This window comes from Chamaea fasciata, unplaced genomic scaffold (assembly GCF_029207755.1).
Source record: "Chamaea fasciata isolate MVZ Bird 193981 ecotype frontalis unplaced genomic scaffold, bChaFas1.0.hap1 SCAF_11, whole genome shotgun sequence".
NCBI lineage: Eukaryota > Metazoa > Chordata > Aves > Passeriformes > Sylviidae > Chamaea > Chamaea fasciata.
The window spans coordinates 20,714,963-20,733,175 of NW_027094096.1; the positions used below are offsets into that span (position 1 = coordinate 20,714,963).

An 18,213-nucleotide genomic window follows, 5' to 3' on the forward strand; every position below is an offset into this window, starting at 1 on the left:
CACTCTGGTTTAAGGCAAATCCAACTTTGCCAATATAAGAGACTTACAAGCAAGACTGATCTCCCAGAGTTAGAAAATGTACCGATTTGGACTTGCAACCCAAAACAAGCTTTTTACTCCCCCTACCATGGAAAATGGTATGAAAACAGAAATTAAGGCTTGCATTTTCCATGTTTTATTTATTCTGTTTTATATCAGACCGAGGTAAAAGGGCAGAATCTGGATCTAAGTTAAAGCTGAGAACATTTTGGGCACTAAGCACCTTCTAGGGATTTTCTCCCACAGCTTCAGTCTGTTCTCTTGGATAGAAAACCCAGAGATTATCATTCAGTTTTGCAATTATAAAACATTACTAGTCATACTACAAAGTTATTAACTGGACAATACTTTAAACTAAATCCGAGTATTCTACCTGTATCCATCTCATCCACGTTGCTGAGGAAATCTTCAGGTGTCGTTGGTATACTGTAGCATCCTAATCCCAAGCCACTGTCTGTACTCTGTTCCCTGGAGTGGTACGGCCCACTGCAAATGGAAACATGAAGAAGACTCAGTAAAGATGCTCTGACAGACACAGTTCCTGAGCACAATGTTGGAAGAGAACACAGTAGGTTACACATTAGAAATAGATGCTGAGTCATTAAGCCTCATCCTCAGCTGTTGGCCACTGATCAGCCAACGTCATATTTGGGTCACATCAGCCCAAATAACAAAGTAACTGAAGTGAGGCCACTCTTAAATTTTGAAACACGCATGTGTACATATAACTCTCTAGCTGAAATCAGTTCTGACAGCCTAAAAAGTTCTGTGTATTTATACTTAAGCAATATACCTATTCTACCTAGTTTTCTACATACACTAACAACAGAATTAAAACCACCTGTTATAATTTATTGCTTTTTCTAAGATTCCTTCTTGAAGCATAAACTGAAAGATTTCAGATCAGCCACTCAGCCATGCCCCCTGTTTAAAGTAAGTAAACAAAAGAAGACAATATAGAGACTATTTTAGAGAGACAGCTGTAACAGTCTAGAGAAGGCAACAGAAAAAACTGCCTAATGAAGAAGAATGAACTTGCCTGTTCAAGAAAGGATCAGATCCATTATTTGTAATAGGCCTCATGTCCTGTGTCATGGCAGGGGTGTTCACAGCTGTCTGAACTGGGACCATGTTTTCTGAGTCCATAGGAAGTTGTCTGCAAAGAGCAGCTTCCTGAAAAGACAAATAAATACATGGGAAGGGTTATTCCAACAGCTCAGAAATACTGTAGTCTTGTAACAAGTGAACTCGTAATATATACACCGAAGGAAAGTAATTCTGAGTGATGTCACTGACGAGTATTAGTTTACACTGGTATGAAGGAAATCATGCTGTAGACAGACAGTGTCTCTCATCACCCATCTGTGCTGGTTTAAAGCACCACAGAATCTAGCTGTCAGTTCTACCATGTCTGGAAGCCAGGCCTGTAATTCAGCAACTACAAAGTATTTAACATGTTACAAGACAACCACTGGCACCAAGACTGTGATCTTTAGAATGAACACTCTGCCTAATAGTAAGCATTTGCCTAATGACCTGTCTCATGTCTGCTATCTGCAGGATGACAAACAAGCAATCAGAGCCAAAGGAAACTTATTTCACAACCCTTCCTGAAAGATAAATTCTTTCAGCATTATCTCTGTGAAACACCCATGACATCTAGTGGTACAGAGTTCTATACAGAGGTTGTCTGTCTCCATTGGGATGTTCCCAACAAAAATCCTAAGACCTTAAAATAATAAAGCTGTATCTGTTTTTACCATTATTTACTCTACTTATTTTTTTTTAATGAAACAAGCAAAGTAAATATTTAATTCAAATCCTAGTAGAAAACTTCTCTCCTCTGAATCAATCATTCAGTCTCCCCAGTACAGAAGGGATTAACAAGTTTTCAAGGCTAGAATATGATGTTTTACTATGTTTTCAATTTTTTTTTTTTCATTGAGGAGGACCTTTCAGAGATTTCTGACTGACATGACCTCTACCGACTTCCATTTCCATGAAGCTCTTAAGCAGCAAACACATCCTCTCTTTTCCTTTGGAAAGCTGGCAAAACCAAATTAGTATAAAAGAACATTAACTTCTTATAGAATGACAAAACTGAGTAAGGAAACCTTTATTTAGATGCTATCATAATGGTGTTCTGAAATGCTGCCCTTCTTGCATATGCCCAGTCTAGAGTTTTAGGGTTTTAGCAACTACATGAAGAGAAGGACAAAGAAGGAAAGAAATTCCCTAAGCCAAGAGCTTCCAGAGCTATGACCTCTTCCCAGCTGGGCATGCTGCTCCACCCCAGCAGCTGCTGCCAGGAATGGCTGTGAGGAGCCAGCAGCTGCTACTGGGCTGAAAGGTCTGTGACCCTCCAAAGAATCCTTCCCCTCTCACTCAAACACTCCACACCTCCTCACAGCTGCCAGCAGCAACATACACACTTACTCAGCATTTTCCCCTTAGATAGGTTATGCTAGAAAAGCAAAAACAGCAAGGGAGGGTCAGGTCAGGAGTAACTGTACTGGAACTCTGATGACCAGAGGGGTTCATTGTGCCCTCAGTTGCCAGGGTTCAGGATACTGAGGTCACTGGAAGGAAGTTCACAACATTCTGTTAGGAAGAAGAGACTGTGCATCTTGCTTTCCTCCCTAAGAGTTACACCAGTTGTAAAAACTTCAGTTATGCAAAGTGATGTTGTACTGCTTCAAGCAACGTGGAGCTTCAGCAAACACCATAGGGGCAGGGTGGTACTGGGCACAGTAAGTGGAAGTCTGGACTGAGTACGGCACAGTTGCAGAGTGCTGTGAATGTATCGGCTTCAAAGCCAGCAAAGCAGCAAAACCCTCCCTTGTGTTAATGGCACAACTGCTTTGAAGCCTGATTTGCCCTTGTCGTGAATCAAGGATAGAGTCAAAGAGAGTAAAAACAGCTAAACTTGTTGTTAGCCTGATGACAATCCCGACTAATCTCGTACCAGATTTCCTCACTCTCTTCTCACACCCATCTCTATCACGAGCTCCTGATGAGAAAGGAGCTGCACGAAAGACTTGAGACCCCTGCCCATGTCAGAGACCTTAATCATGTGAAAGCTGCCATTTTTAAAGGCACTTAGACCTGTTAACTGCAGCACTTGCAAGGCCACAAATAATAATATGCTTCTTGATAAGGTGAACTTCTTTAATGCTGTTTCTGAGAGAAACAGGTTTTTGTTTTTTCCCACTAAGGAATCTGATTAATATGCAAACACACCACCACTAGCGGACTTGTCTGTAACAGATGAAACACAATTCTTAAAACTTCATTTTCTTAAGGCACTATAAAGGAAGTTACATATCTATTTAGTACAATATGACATTGTACAGTCATTACATAGAGCTGAAACTTAAGAAATAGAACAATAAGCAAAACATCCACAAATAACCAGCTCTGAAAAGTCTTCAGACCAGAGGTGCTCATGTAAGATATGAATGTGATTTTATTTTAACTAAAAGGCAAAGGGTGCAAATTAAGAGAGTAGGGATTGGAGTCAAGAACAATTCCATATGTTCTTCCTTTATCTTCAGTGAAGTATGAACATGGTCTCCTATGCAAACCAAGTTAAACTGCACATGAATCAGTGTCAGTTGCCCTAGTTGCTTACGGACAGACAAAGAACAGAATTTGGCCCTTACATGGCTATTAAGAAAGGCTGGTAAGAAAGACACCAGGTCTGTAACTTCTGACTGGTGGCCATTCCATGTTCTGTTCAGTGCTAGTCTCGAGAAAAAAAAATGCAATTACCTGTTTATATTAGCTTTTTGGCTACCCTTCTGTAAAAGCATGGTTAGTCTTGACATAAAGTAACAGAGCCACTAACTGTACTTGTTAAAAATTTAGATGCATTGAACTAAAAGCTCTCGAAGAAAGTAAGAGTATCTTTGGTGTTACCTGTCGCAGTAACTCCTCCTGACGCATCCGAATTCGCTCCCTCTCCATCTGGATTCTCTGGAGCCTCAGCTTCTGCTGCTGCTGCTGCTGCTGGGCGGTGAGCGCGCCGGGCAGGGCCAGCAGCGCCGGGGGGCGGCTCTGCTGCGCCAGGGCTGGGCTGGGGGGCAGCTGGGGCTGGGCATTCATCACTGCAGGAGAGACAAGCACTCAGGGCACCCGGGCCAGGGCTGCATTCCCAGGTAACAGAGGGCCCAGGACACATGCTGCTCATTTACAGGAAGACGTTATTAGAATTTCTGTACTTCAAATGACTGAGAGACCTACTCCATCTGACAAGATCTGCACTAACAGTTGCTTAATAAATGGTTTTTAATGTTCTGAGTGTATAAAACAAGAACACTTACAATAAAACAAGTATTTATGTTTATCCTGGTATGTTCAAATATTTACCTAATAAACTAGTAAATAACGTGAAAGTTTTTTTAAGTTGAAAATTCCTAAAAAACACGTGCATATAATAGACAGTAAGCTAGTAAAAATATTTCAACTTAACATTTTCTTTATTGACAGATTTAAATCAATTATTATTACCAGAAGTAATTTTCAATTAACAACTGAAACCTTTTCTGTTAGGACACAACCCATCAATCCTCCACCTTTGGTAGGAGATTCACATGGTTGACAGGGGAAGAACATTGTAGATGGCAGGGTTAGAAACAGGACAATTAGTAAGCAAAACTGAGTTATACCCAGGAAAACGAAGTAAACCCCTTCACTTGCTGACAGAAGGCAGTTGCTGAGCAAGTTACTGCGGTTAGATTGTTAATGTTTCTTAAATCAGCATCATCTTTTCTGATCAAATTCAGAAAATAAAAATCAGAGCAGATTTCTCTGTGAGATGGACATTTTTACTCATAGAACTGCCATGAAAGAAATTTCAAGTCTGCGTAGCTGTGGGACACTCTGGTGCCAACACGTCACAAAGCTAACAGAACGCCCTGTCACCTCAGACAGCAGGTATCACTCCTGACTTACCAAGACAAATTTTTACCTGTTTATGGTGCTATGAATAGCATCCAGCATTGATATCCTCCAGACAAGCCCAGAGAGAAACACAGAGAATTTTCAACATTTTAACTCTATGGTTTGTTCAGGACTCAGGTTAGATCGATTATTCATTCAGACCAGGCCTAGCTGCACGGACCAGGTGTGAATTAGTCCTGGGCCATCTCCAGGGCCAGTCTGGATCTAAGGGCAGCTTTGTTACCTGTAGGTGGTGCAAAGCCCACACTAATAAATCCTTCTGGACCTTGTGGAAAGTATGCAGGCAGATCCAAACCATCTTTGCAACTTGCTTCCAGAACCAGGTGTTCTGGAGAGTACTGCACAGATTGATGCCAATGTGTCATCCCATGGGAGGTTTAGATTGGAGATTAGGAAATATTTCTTTGCCAGAAGGTTTGTCCAGCTCTGGCACAGGTTGCTCAGGACAGTGGTAGGGTCCCCTTCCCTTGAGGGATTTAAAAGATGTGTGGTTGTAGCACTTGAAGACACGGGTCAGTGGTGGCCTTGGCAGTGCTGGGTTAATGGTTAGACTCCACGACCTTTGAGGACTTTTCCAACCCAGATGATTCGATGATTCTGATTCTATCAGACCTGGGCTAGATCTTCATACAATTGCATATGCAACACTGTAGGTAATGTCAGGTAGGTTTTGTCCTGCAACCCCACCTACTTGGGCAAACCCCAGCACCCAGGCAGAACACCAGCCTCTTCAAAAGAAATGTGGCAAAGTGTGATGATACAGTTGTTACAGGGCTAAGACTTCTTACTGCTTAACTAATTTTCACTGCGTGAGTTTTTTCAAGCAACAAGAAAAAAAAATGGAATAAACTAAGTTGCTTTTCTTAAGGGTAGAGTTACAATGATATGCATAGGGAAAACAAAAATATTGTATCTGGAATAGTTTTAAGCATGCTTGATAGGTTTGATATTGTCTAGACTTCAAATTAATAGTGGATCTTTAAATACACTGGTAGAATAAAAAGAATCCCAATAATGGACAAATCACCCTTGTGGTATATACTTGAGCTTAGTTTGTGAAAACCATTTTACCTAAGTACTTTTCCTGGAACTGCTCAAGTGAACCAGAACTGAAGCCAGGCAGTAAAAGTGGGTTGGTATACAGCTGATAACTCCTTGTCACTAATGGTCTGAACAAGCCCAGTGAAAGGAAAGTCTTGTGTCAGCCCCAGTGAGTAACTTCACAAACAATGACATTATACAAATCTCTGTTCCTTGTAATATAATCATATGGCACACCTGTTGTGCTATTTATGACGTTTTAGTAATGCCTGCTTTAATTTACATTTCAATTCTGAATTTGTATTTGAATGGTATGAGTAACATATTGGAGTTTGGATTAAAAAAGCAAAAACCTGCAGTTCACATTCCAGCTGGACTGCCCAACACAGACCCCACTCTCAGTGCACTGGCACCATCAGACACACCACGGACCCTTGACAGCTCCTCTCAGCCAGAGCTCTGCGGAGCCTTGGGACCACTGGCCTGGTTTTGAGAGGTCAAAAAGTTACTGAAGAAAAACAAATGATCTTCAGTAACCTTCAATTCACTAGGCAGGCTCTAGGACTCCAGTGGAACATTTCTAAAGATCAGCAAAGAAAAAAAATAAAAATCAAAAGCTCAAATCTACCACTCTGGTAAAGGAGACGGGTCTAACACAAGAGAAGAGTATTTGTCATTACAGCAGACAGACTCAGGGTGGCCCTGAATTCAGTTCTCTTGGGGAAAACCAGATTTATTTTGCAAAATGAAGTAAGTCTTTTAATAAACAGCCATTACACAATTATCCAGCCCAAATGAAAGCAAGTAAAAATATGGAGCTAAGTTCCAAACCTGAACTATGTGACCACAGTCTCATTGCAGTCCGTGAAATTGCAGCTATTTAGTTTACATCAAGTTAGACCTATGTAGTTTTCTTTTTCCAGTTAGATGAAAAATAAAATAATTCTTTGGTTGCTTTTGACTGCTTTTAAATTAATATCGATATCCTAGTGAATTAGGTTTTCTGACATGGTAGGAGACCTTTCTGTTGATGACTTTGCTGGATATATACTAGGCAAGGATCATTTTGTGGACAAGAGACACTGCAGGTTGCAGAAGCCAAAACATGCTTTTGACAAATCATTTTTGACATTTGCATTGAACTGATTGCACCAACTTTTATTATTTAAGTGTCAGAAGTGTCTGGATGCAGCTGTGGATCTTTCTGCTCTGTTTATAGGCAGCCCAGACCCAAATTCAGATGAACTAGCCAGCGCCAGGTCTCATACAACACAGTCTGATGAAAAACAAATGTCTACACAGGTTTAAAAAAAACAAAAAATAATAACCCAGCCATACTACAGTTCTGACTTAGTCATGACACTGTAAAGAAAAAAAGACCGGGCTCCCCTCCTTTTCTCACTCCACTTCAGCCAACAAAGAACTGCTTGTTTCATTTATTTCCCAGAAAGAAGCATTAGCCTTCTAACAAGGTCAGCAAAAAATGCTGCTTTTCAGTTCTGGTGCATTTTGTTCCAAAAATCTGTAAAGTATTAAAGCAAAAAGTTGCACTATTCCAGCACACAGAGACTCCTTTATTCAGATTTCTGAGCTGAAAACAGCTATATAGAGATTTCTCAACAGTTTCAACTGTTAAGGTCTGTGATATTCACATTTAACTAATCTTTTCTCTCTTCAGTGATTTAAGATTAAAATAAACAATACAAACAACCTGCAGGTGCAACATCAAAGCTATGATTTAGCAGGAAGTTATTTAAAAGATTAGAGATTTACTCTGTAGGCACTTTTAACTATAAATCAGTAACAAAAAGTGAGGATGGGGGCTGCTTGAGTGGAGAGACAGCTTTAATGCTAATGATTAATTACTGATGACTGTTAGATTTAAAATATTTAATGAATTATTTTTACTTTTATTTTGCTTCATGCAATCTTCAGCTTTTGCATTTCATTTACTTTGAAACTATGTTAATGACCCTCCACTCTTGCACTGGCACATGTTTGGATTACTATCCTTGAGGGGAAATGCTTACACCAACAGGAACCTCTTTGTGTCAAAATCAAAAATCACTAGAATTTGAAAAAATGACAACATCTCTCTTGAGCACATCAACCTTTAGCATGTCAGATTTATTAGATGGCTAGTTGTTTGTTTAAAGGTGTGTCTCCTTTGATTTAATTTACCTGATACTGAAGTTAATTCCAATTACATTCTGGACTATTAACCCCTGACCTTAAACATAAATAAATTAGTCCATTTGAAATCTGCCTGATAGATCACCTGTTAGAGGTTTTTATTGCAAACAACCAAAACCCCCTCATTCTTTTGAGAGCTGCATCACAAAACTCTCATTCCCACAGAACGTGCAAATCCTCTCTAATACTTTCAGCTCTCCTGTAAGTAATCATGAGAGGCAGGTGCCAAGATTATTCACACTGACCACAAATGAATTGTGTTTGCTTCTTTCAGGATATCCAGTAATTAAAAATGACCTGGAACAGGAAGCCTTTCCACCATGCAGGTGGTATGAGGGTATGGACTACAGAGAGGGAACAACATGTTTCTCTCAGTGTCACACATTTCTAGCCAAATTTCCAGCCAATACAAACCAAGACTTGAAAAATCCAGGACATTAGTGAACACTCTTCATGGACATTAGGGAACAATAAAATACATATCATCTGGTTTTGAACACTTTGGGAGTTTCTATGTTCTCCAGAGACTGGCTTTGACATAGTTACCAAAACTGCCTTTTATCATCCTTAAACAATAGCAGCTACACCTCTTTTATCGTGGCAGGATATGGAAACTTCAGTTCATGTGTTTATTGTTCCTAGATAGGATTTTGGCATTGTTTTATTGATTGGATTTCCTGGCTGGTTAAAAAAAAAAAAAAAGAAAGCAGAGGTAAAGTGCTGTAGCTCCCGCGTAACTGCAGCATTTAAAACCCTTTCTGCCCATCAATCCCACCTCTGTGCACAGTCTGATGAATCACACAGGTTCCTGTTTGTACCAGAAGGGGAAAAATCAGGCACACCTTTCTGTAACTGCTGCTGCTGAAGTGTTCACTGTGAAGACAGGCAAAGGGGACAGCGGTGGCCAAGCAGAGGGGAGCATCAGGGACACCCCACCTGGCTGGGCTTTGGTGGCTTGAGTTAGACCAAACACCAATTTTAACCAGTTAGACAAAATGAAAGCCTCTATCCACACCCAAACAAACTCAGAGGCCTCTCACAAAGTGGCAGTGCCCAAAACACTCAAACCAGCAAACTCCGGGCACTGCTTAGCACACGTTTCTGTCACTCACATGGGACAGAGAGTAACTGTGCCTTGCAGCCTGCAACTGCTATTTGCCCCAAGGCCCAAATCCCACATCCAACTGTGCCACACGGTGGGCAAGAAGTCTTCTGAGTTTTTTTGCAGATAGCATGTTCTTTTTGTATGAGCTTTTTAAGGAACTCACATATAAATTCATGCTATCTTATCCAGAAAATATAAACTATTGGAGGGGTTGATTATTTTATGGCAAAGTAAGTCGCAAATTGTTGAATTTGGAAAATACTTAAATGAAGACCAGATTGTGCTTACCCACGGGATGAAGAGTACAATCACAAAAGAAATCTGTTTAAAACACTTTGAAGGGAGAAGGATGGAAATGACAATGGGTTTGAGTGTTGCATAATGTAGAATAGAAAAAGACTACAAAACAAGTAGCATTTAACTAAAAAAAATCTTACAAAAGAAACTTCTGTAAGGACCTAATTTTTCCTCTAAGTTCTTGCGACACGTAGCTCAAAACTATCCTCCACAGTCCTTTTGCATCAGGGAATGCCATGAAGGCAGAAGGGCGTGTGTAGCTCAGGTCCAGGCAGCAGAGTGACCCTTAGCTTGGTGCACTGCAACTGCTCTCTGCTCCCTCTCAGGCACAGGGGTCCCTGTGGGTTGGTCTCCTTGTTCAGGGATCTAGGCCTGACAACTAAAACAGGGATTTAGAGTAATTCCCCCTTCCACAAATGGCCCTTGATTCTACTGCAATAATTGATTGGCAAGAGATACTTAATACCTCATCAATCAGCTGGAAAACACTATGGTTTAGAATGGACAGAAAATTAGGATCTCTGCAGAATCAGCATCACAATAAATGAAGTTTCTGAAGTCCTTATGAAGATGCAAGAAGTACACTGTTTCTTCTGGTCTTCAGTCTGAGGCTGACCACTCTCCCTTTTGCTTCCAACAACAAAATCTACACTGAAAACATTCCTATTAATGCTGCACTTTCCTTAGTACATACATCTAAATCATCTTAGAAGAATAACAATGGTAAAATGTTAAGAAAAAACAAATTGAACAAGTCTGAATATAGGCTAACCTGCAAGAACATGCTTTCAAATGTGACAAATTTTCCTTTTCATTCCGGAAATGTCACTGAATTTAGTGGTGGTGTGTAAACGAGCGCAGAAACTTGCCTAGCATGTATTACTTTTCTGCAAATTTAACAAGATGCATCAAAAGAAAAAACACCTGATGCCTTTGTTGTATAACATTTAAAAGGCAGTGCTTTAAATGTTAGTGTGGAAACTAACACTACTGAAGTGTTCACTTATAGCTCATAAATAGGCAACATAAAACCATAGTAAGGGAAAAGGCAGAAAAGTACAGCAGATTTTTTAAAGCATGACTACTAACTTCAATCAACTTTCACTATATGCTTTTGTTTGCCTCCAACACAGGCATAATATGATTTGGTATCACTTAGTCAAACTCCGCGCTTTGATAAAATGTTTGCAACTGCCTTTGTACAATTCCCAGTAAATATTGCTGAAGGGAGTTCATAAACCAAAGCATCAAGCTGTACAAAACAAACCACATTTTCCTCCTTTTCATAAGAAGTACAAGGGAAACTCATGTGTTAGTAATTGGAAGTGCAGACCAGTGTGCAGACCTGAAATACTTAAATCCTTTTCTTTTAAGTGGCACATCTTCAAAAGAAAAACTTCTTTCAGTTCCTACAGTACAAAAAAAACCCAACCAACCAAAGAAAAAAACCAAAACAAAAGCCATCCAAAAAAAACAATCCACCAAAAAACAAACAAACAAAAAAAAACCCACCACAAAATAAGGGCCAGAAGAGTGGTATTGCTGGGTAGCCAGCTCCCACTGCTCCTCTCATGTTTGTGAGATGTTGGCACAAGGACTCCTGCTCCAGGGCCAGCACTGCTCACTGCAGAGGGGAGCAGACCCAGGAATGCTGAGCAGTTACACTGCTGCCAGCACAGGGGAGGAGAAAGGCCCTTCCTTTTGGCTACAGCAATTTAAAAATAGAGGCATTCTACTTTAGTACTGGAAACGACAGTCACATGTATTTTAAACTGCCATGTGAAGTATTCAGAGGCTGCAGTGCTCTGTGCAGATTACTGCAATTTCTCTAAGCAATTTCTCTATGTGTATATACACGCATATATATACAGTTTCTAGATTAAATCTTATAGGATATATTTCTAAATAAAATAGTGTCACATTTAGTGTGCCTTTGAAAGCCATCAAAACGAGAAAAAGTTCACCAAGACATATTGATGGAATGTTTTCTGGATTAAATAAATATGGACACTGTGTAGATTTCTACACTCTTTCTAGTGGAAATTCAATCACACATCTGAATCACTATGCCAAGAACTGCATATATACCTACACAAAAAGCAGAAGCTCATCATACATATATATATTTATATATACATGAAGGGCACGGAATGAAATACAGACTGTATTTAATGGGACAGATTTTGAAGTCTCTGGAAATACCCTTATTGAGCACGTGAAATACCTTCAAGAACAGACTTTTCATTTGGTATGGGCTTTTATTTCTAATCCTTTGAATCTCAAGAAAGACCCTCCCCTAAAATTCAATATACATGTGTTTTAGTCCAGAATTTGTCTTTCATTCACTTCCACCAATAAACTGAGGGGAAAAATGTTCTGTTCACCCTCCTGAATTATGGCACTGCTAATTTTTAACTGGGGACAATGTAACAGATGTTAACATAAGCGGAGGAGTTGGTATGAACAAAACCCCTGCTGTCCTATTCTTACCTCTTGGCCATTCCAGCACTGCTATAAACAGCCTGACCCACACGCAGCTGTGGTTTGAAGCCACAGCAGAGCAATTGTTACTTTTACCACGTGCTATGACACTCCACGGACACCCTAACCTTTCAGATTTTAGTCAGGCTTCTTCTGCAGATATCCATTATCTCACATTATGGTTTGCTACTGCCCACTAAATCTTGTAACATAACCAACACTCTTACTGCCTATATGCAAGCAAGGCAGTTGATGAGACAAAGGTAGAGAAAAAGAACTGAAGATTATTACCTCAGAGGTCAGCCTAGGTGTTTCTTATAAACCTAAGACAAAAGTAAATATTGCACTACTTCTATTGGTGATCATTAGCGGACAAATGGTCAGCATTTTCTTGGCATGAGAAGAGACAGCACTCATGAACCACACTGCAAGTGGACAATCAAGAAATCATGGGATCAACTTACCAAAAATTAACCAGAACAAGAATTTGCTATGTGTCCTTAAGTCTGCTTTTTGACACAGTTTTGTGATCTTGAGCCTGTCAGCTCACCTGTTCTCATCTTCTTGAGTAGTAGAAAAGTTTAAGCTTCAGAAGTGAAAGGTTAGGGATTATTTGTAATTCTCAATTATACGTGAAAATGTTTTCTTCCATTTACAAATTTTCTTTAAAATTTTAGGGTCTTCAAGGCTTTATTTTCACTAAGGCTTAAATCTGGCAATATCAGACTGATATAAGTTGATAATTAAATTTACACTTGAAGTGCTAAACAGAAACAGCAAGGGAACCACACCAGTTATAAGAATTTTGCAGCTAATTCATACTGCAAAGCCAACTTTTTTAGTAGTTTCCAAGTTGCTTCCAGAGCAGAACCTCACTATGCAAGAGCCCCACCACCATAAACAAACTAACGTGCAAACCAGCTATACCTTCTGGCCTGAAGAAACACAGAGCTAACTGTGGACAGGTTATCCAACAGCCTGGACATGATATAGGCGGCTTGTGGGGGTTTTATACCACCTCAGAACAGAGAAGCACAGACAGAACTTATTTTTCTATGTCTAACACTTCACCAAAAAGCCAGGGAGGCTCTAAAATAGAACATGAGATGTTAGAGCTTCACCTCAAACAATACAAATCTACAGAGGGGAAAATTAAGTAAATGGAGGGGAGAACATACTGTTAGGTCTGATAGCAGAATCAGAGCTACCTTCTTGAACCAAAAATTACTTTGACAAACAAATCAGGAGGTGTCTCTCCCATCTCTTTTGTGTCTTCACCAGAGAGATGCCATGCAGTACTCACTGAGATTTGGCTGAGACATTGCCATGGACCTCTGTGGCGCCGGTGTGGATGTGGCTGCAGCATGGTGGCCAACGTGATTCAGTGGCTGGTTCATGGACTTTCGAGGATCTTGCCATGTTGTAATTTTTTCTATGTGACTGAGAAAGAAAAGATACAAGCTTAACATAGAATACCTGGTATACTATATAAACAGTTAAGCATAATACCATGAAAGTCCTATTTGTTTTTCTCATTCCACGTCTGCCCTTGTCATCTCACCGTCACCCACTTGAAATTATCTATCATCTGGTTGTTTACTTTTTCTTCTGATCTTCTGCCCCTGCAGTTCTAATTTCTTTTGCTCTACTGTTGAATAATTACTTTTACTTGAACAATTGGTAAATTCTGTTGTCATGGTGAAAATCTGTAACACATTCTTATCTTCAGATTATTTAATTGCCCAAAAGTTGTTTACTCTTGTCCTACCAGTCTTTTTCTACATACTCAATATATGGCCATTCCTCACTCAGCAATAGTAATTTTGCTGAGTGTTGAAAAGACAAGTGTTTGTCTTGCCAAATCCAACTGCCTTGTTGCTTTCCACAGTACGAAAACGAGTCTTTCTGTATGTCTCCAAGAATACCAGCATAAATACCCACTACCAAACCTGGCAGATTACAGCCTCATGACTCATGTGCAATCAGCAGTTTCTCTGTAAAGGCACTACGAGTTTGTATTGCAATCTAGTTAACAACATACCTACCATTTCAGTATGCAAACTCTCATATACATGTATTACCCTGAAAACAGTGGAGTCATGCACAAATCCACATAAATTTTACAGTGAGGTAACTGTAACAATGATCATTGTAAAATACTTTGGGCCACAGAATTCATTGGTGAAAGAACTATGGTTTTGTTGCAACTGAGAGTTTACACTGAAAAGCATCTGTTTTGTAAGAAACTTAGCAGGACAAGCATTTTAAGGATCAGCATGTAATTCTATTTGAAACGAGAAAAGAAAAAAGAAGTACGTTAAAGCAATCAATAGTCTGGTATCTTTTAAGGGATTGCCTGGCTCCAAGCCCAACCAACTAACCAGGTTACTGTCTGTGCTTGAGTGGGTTCTCCTCTATCAATTTTTTTGTTACAAAGAGGTAAGTCTTTAAGAAGAACACATCAAGAGGCATAAAAATCTAAACATTCTGTGTCTGGAAAACCATTTAGATCCAACTTTCATAAAAGAACAGTCTAAAATCTTTACTGAGCTCCATCTTAAACTTGCCATGGCTTTTGCAGACCCCAGTGGCACGGCCACCACTGCTGTCACCACTCCACACCCATCTGATCACCAGACCGATTTCATGACCAAGTTTCAGTCTATATTGTGATGTACACCTCAGGTAGCACCGAAAATGGTGTGACTTACAAGAAGTGAAAAAGGAAAATAACCCAGACCATTTTTAAAGCACAGAAAAATGTGACATCTTTATGTAGTCTGTAGCTATTTTCTTCTCCTAATATTGTGCATTCAATGTAAAATTCTCAAATGGAAGATCACACTTTTACATGAATGTTACTCAGCCTCAAACTGCTGAGTCACTTCCTTTCTTCACAGCTTCTAGAGTACTTGTTTGTTATTATTTACAATGAAACCACTCTCCATTGCTTCTCTCTAGGATTAAAACACTTTATTCTGCCCTCATTGTAAATCTTTATTACATTTTAGCTTTTCCTCTCTTTACTCTTACATTTCAAGTGTTAAAATTCTTGCATACGGTGCATGAAGAGCTTTAAACTTTAACAGTATCTTGCCTCATCTATAATATTGAAATAGAACTATGTAGATAAGTAAGGAACTTCTATGACTTGCGTTTATAACTTTTATAAGATTCTTACTTGAGGCATATTCAAACATATGACAAAGCAGCCCCAAGATCCACACCACAATTCTCACTTTCAACGTTTTCAAAGCAATTTTCGCATCTCTCATTATTATAAATCCTAACATCACAGCAGGCCATTTCTCAACAAGGTCCTAATTCATAAGCAGAATAGGAAAGAAGAGACGTCCATTTTAGCTCCTGTTTCTGCATCACAGGTGAGGTTGATGGGGTCTCCATATGCAAACAATAATTTCACATGTTCCAGTAAGATCAGGGAAAATTAAATATTTACTATTCAAATGAGATACACAAGAATCTGACAAATAGGACAGAGGGCATGCACCATAACTGCTTCTCCAACCTGCTCAGATCATGGCATTCCCACCCTTAAAGTCCTGCAGTGCTCCAATTCAGCAACTGGCAAATTATATCCCAACAGTGGACCCTCACTAAAGAAAAATTAAACCAAAGCTCAGATCTAAACAGCTGAGTATTTTACTTGGACTTCGGGATTCTGTTCTACCTGCTGCACCTTAGGCTTTCGCTAAAGGTGTTTGGGTGTCAGCCTCTTGCTTTGAAATGTCAGTGTTCCTCTGAATTTGTGCCGCTGCTTTGTCCTGCATTTTGTAACTGCAAGGCTCTAATCCACGACTTGCACTGCAGCCGGGCCGAGACATCTCAGTGAGTTTAAATCAGCATGAGGGACACCAATTCTCTTTCTGCTTGTACTCACTCCAACAACCAACGTATCTCAGTGGGTTCTATTTTCAGACCTTTTTTTTTTTGGTGTTAGGAAATTCAGAGCAACTCATCATCTGTAGGGGAACTGAGAAAGACAAACTGATTATTCTGTAAGTGCACTATCACCTGAAACAACACAAACACGGAGTTTGACGAACAGCGTCAAGCCTTTTGGGGGTACTTTATCAGGGCTTGAACAAAGGGACTGAGAGTGGGTTTTAGGACGGAGCCACATCAAAGTGAAGCTGCTGCTGAGTGGGAAGCGGGTGACTCAGCACACGCACAGCCTCACCTCTGACTCATAATCCCCCCTCCCGGGGAGCCACACTCGCACTGCCTTGGAGCACCTCCAGCCGTCCAAAGCCAAACATTGGGAAATCTGTTTACATCTCCTGGAGCAGAGCCAAAGCATTGCCCAACCTTCTCTCTGTCCCTCTGCTCCCTGTAAACAAAAACAGCGCGGAAAGAAAGTGTACTGGAAGTCAGAGGCCATTCACACTGCTCTGACGCTGTGTGATGTGGCAGATTCGCCTTTATACAGACGGGAAGGTTTTTAAATTTAAGAAAATTACCTCAGGGATACAAGAATTGAGTCTATTGTCTGAGCTTGCTCAGGGTACTGCAGTGCAATTTCTGGTAAAACTACAGCCAGAGCCAAGTCCCACACTATTCCAGTAACCACCACCACGCAGGATGCAGCAGCAAAAGGCTAACCGTGCACAAACTCACAAAATATTGGGCATCTGTAAAAGTCTAGTATCATCTACTTCTTAAAAACCTTAGCTCTAGTATTCTTTGTTATGTGATCTTTATGTCTTACAGTCACAGGCGAGGAAAATGCAAGATATGAATGGAAATGATTTTTAGCTTTAGAAACAATTACCCTATGTGCACACGTCCAATTCTCACAGAAACTAACGGGATTTGTGTGTATATATGACACTGCACTATCAAACTGGGCTAAACGCTTACCAGCAGCAGTTACATTTATCGGGACATTTAGAGTCCTCCAAACCCAGCGCTCAGCACGGAAGCATCACCTCCTCCCTAAGGATGGCAGCAGCAGTGGTGCCACTGTCATACCTCCATGGAGCCTTGCCTTTAGGTGATGAGTTTGGCCAAGGGTAGGGCCAGGAATCTCTGGAGGGGATCAAGAGGATCAAGAAAATGCTATAATTAGGCAGTACTTCACAGCAGCTTATGGCAGCTGTTGGAACTGGTGGGAGGACTGGCTGGGGGCACCACAAAAACGAGCAACTGTTGCCAGACCGAACACAGCCTGTCACCCTCAGCACTGTCCCCATGCCTGTCCCACCAAGGTCACCCTGTGACAACACCTGCTGGCTCTGCACACCTGGGGATGCACTTCTGTTACTGTCATCCTTCCAATCCAAAAGCAGGAGGAAATTATTATTCACTAGAAAACAGTAGATGAGAAGCATTTTAGATCACCTCTTATAAAAACACTTGTACATGTGCTGTGTGTTTTCCTGGGTATTGAAAGAGAATTTGAGAATGCTTCTTGCTGGGAAAGCAGGACGTGGTCCAACAACTACATGAGAATACAGTGTTCTGTCCTTAGATGCAGTTGGATGTCTTCCTTTGCCATGCTGCTTTCCCCCTTCTCTCACCATAGACTGGAAAATTTCAAGAGCCAAGTTCTGCTCTCATCACACCATGAAAAGACTTTACAGAAAGTACAGCATCATGTCCTAATGCCATGCATTCACCTGTGCATTTGATAACTGTAACTCTTTAAGTAGACTGCAGCAGTCCGTGTGATGTAGGAGTTACCTTCAGACATGTAAGAGACAGTCACTTCTCTTACAAGCACTTGAGAATCCTACAATTTCAGCAGGACAGACCAATTTTAATGGCTTGTCACTTGTTTACAGCTCTGTTAAATTCAAACTTAAGTGAAAATGGGACTGAGTTAAATTATTTTCTGAATCACATCCTGCTAAAGACAATGAGCTTCACACTGGCATGAACCCACATAGAAAATGTTTGGGAAAAGTTCTTGATTGGCATCAACAGTTTACACGCCAGACTGTGCAGACAGCAACGCATCAATGTCACTAGGCAGGCAGTTGTCTCAGATTTTTTTCAGTTTATATTCACATTACCCAAAAAAAAAAAAAAAAAAAAAAAAAAAAAAAAAAAAAGGAATGTGGAAAGTTTAACAT

General features: G+C 40.2%; 1 protein-coding gene across 1 annotated transcript in view; it reads right to left on the minus strand.

Annotated features, from left to right (window-relative positions):
• Positions 1 to 18,213, minus strand: part of WWTR1 (WW domain containing transcription regulator 1) — a 42,774-nt gene that overhangs the window by 4,543 nt on the left and 20,018 nt on the right. Inside the window, exons 2-5 of the mRNA XM_066193593.1 lie at positions 13,422 to 13,558; positions 3,958 to 4,145; positions 1,079 to 1,212; positions 413 to 525 (exon numbers count right to left, since the gene is read on the minus strand). Coding sequence (XP_066049690.1) covers positions 413 to 525; positions 1,079 to 1,212; positions 3,958 to 4,145; positions 13,422 to 13,558 — 572 coding nt within the window. The remainder of the gene's footprint in view (positions 1 to 412; positions 526 to 1,078; positions 1,213 to 3,957; positions 4,146 to 13,421; positions 13,559 to 18,213) is intronic.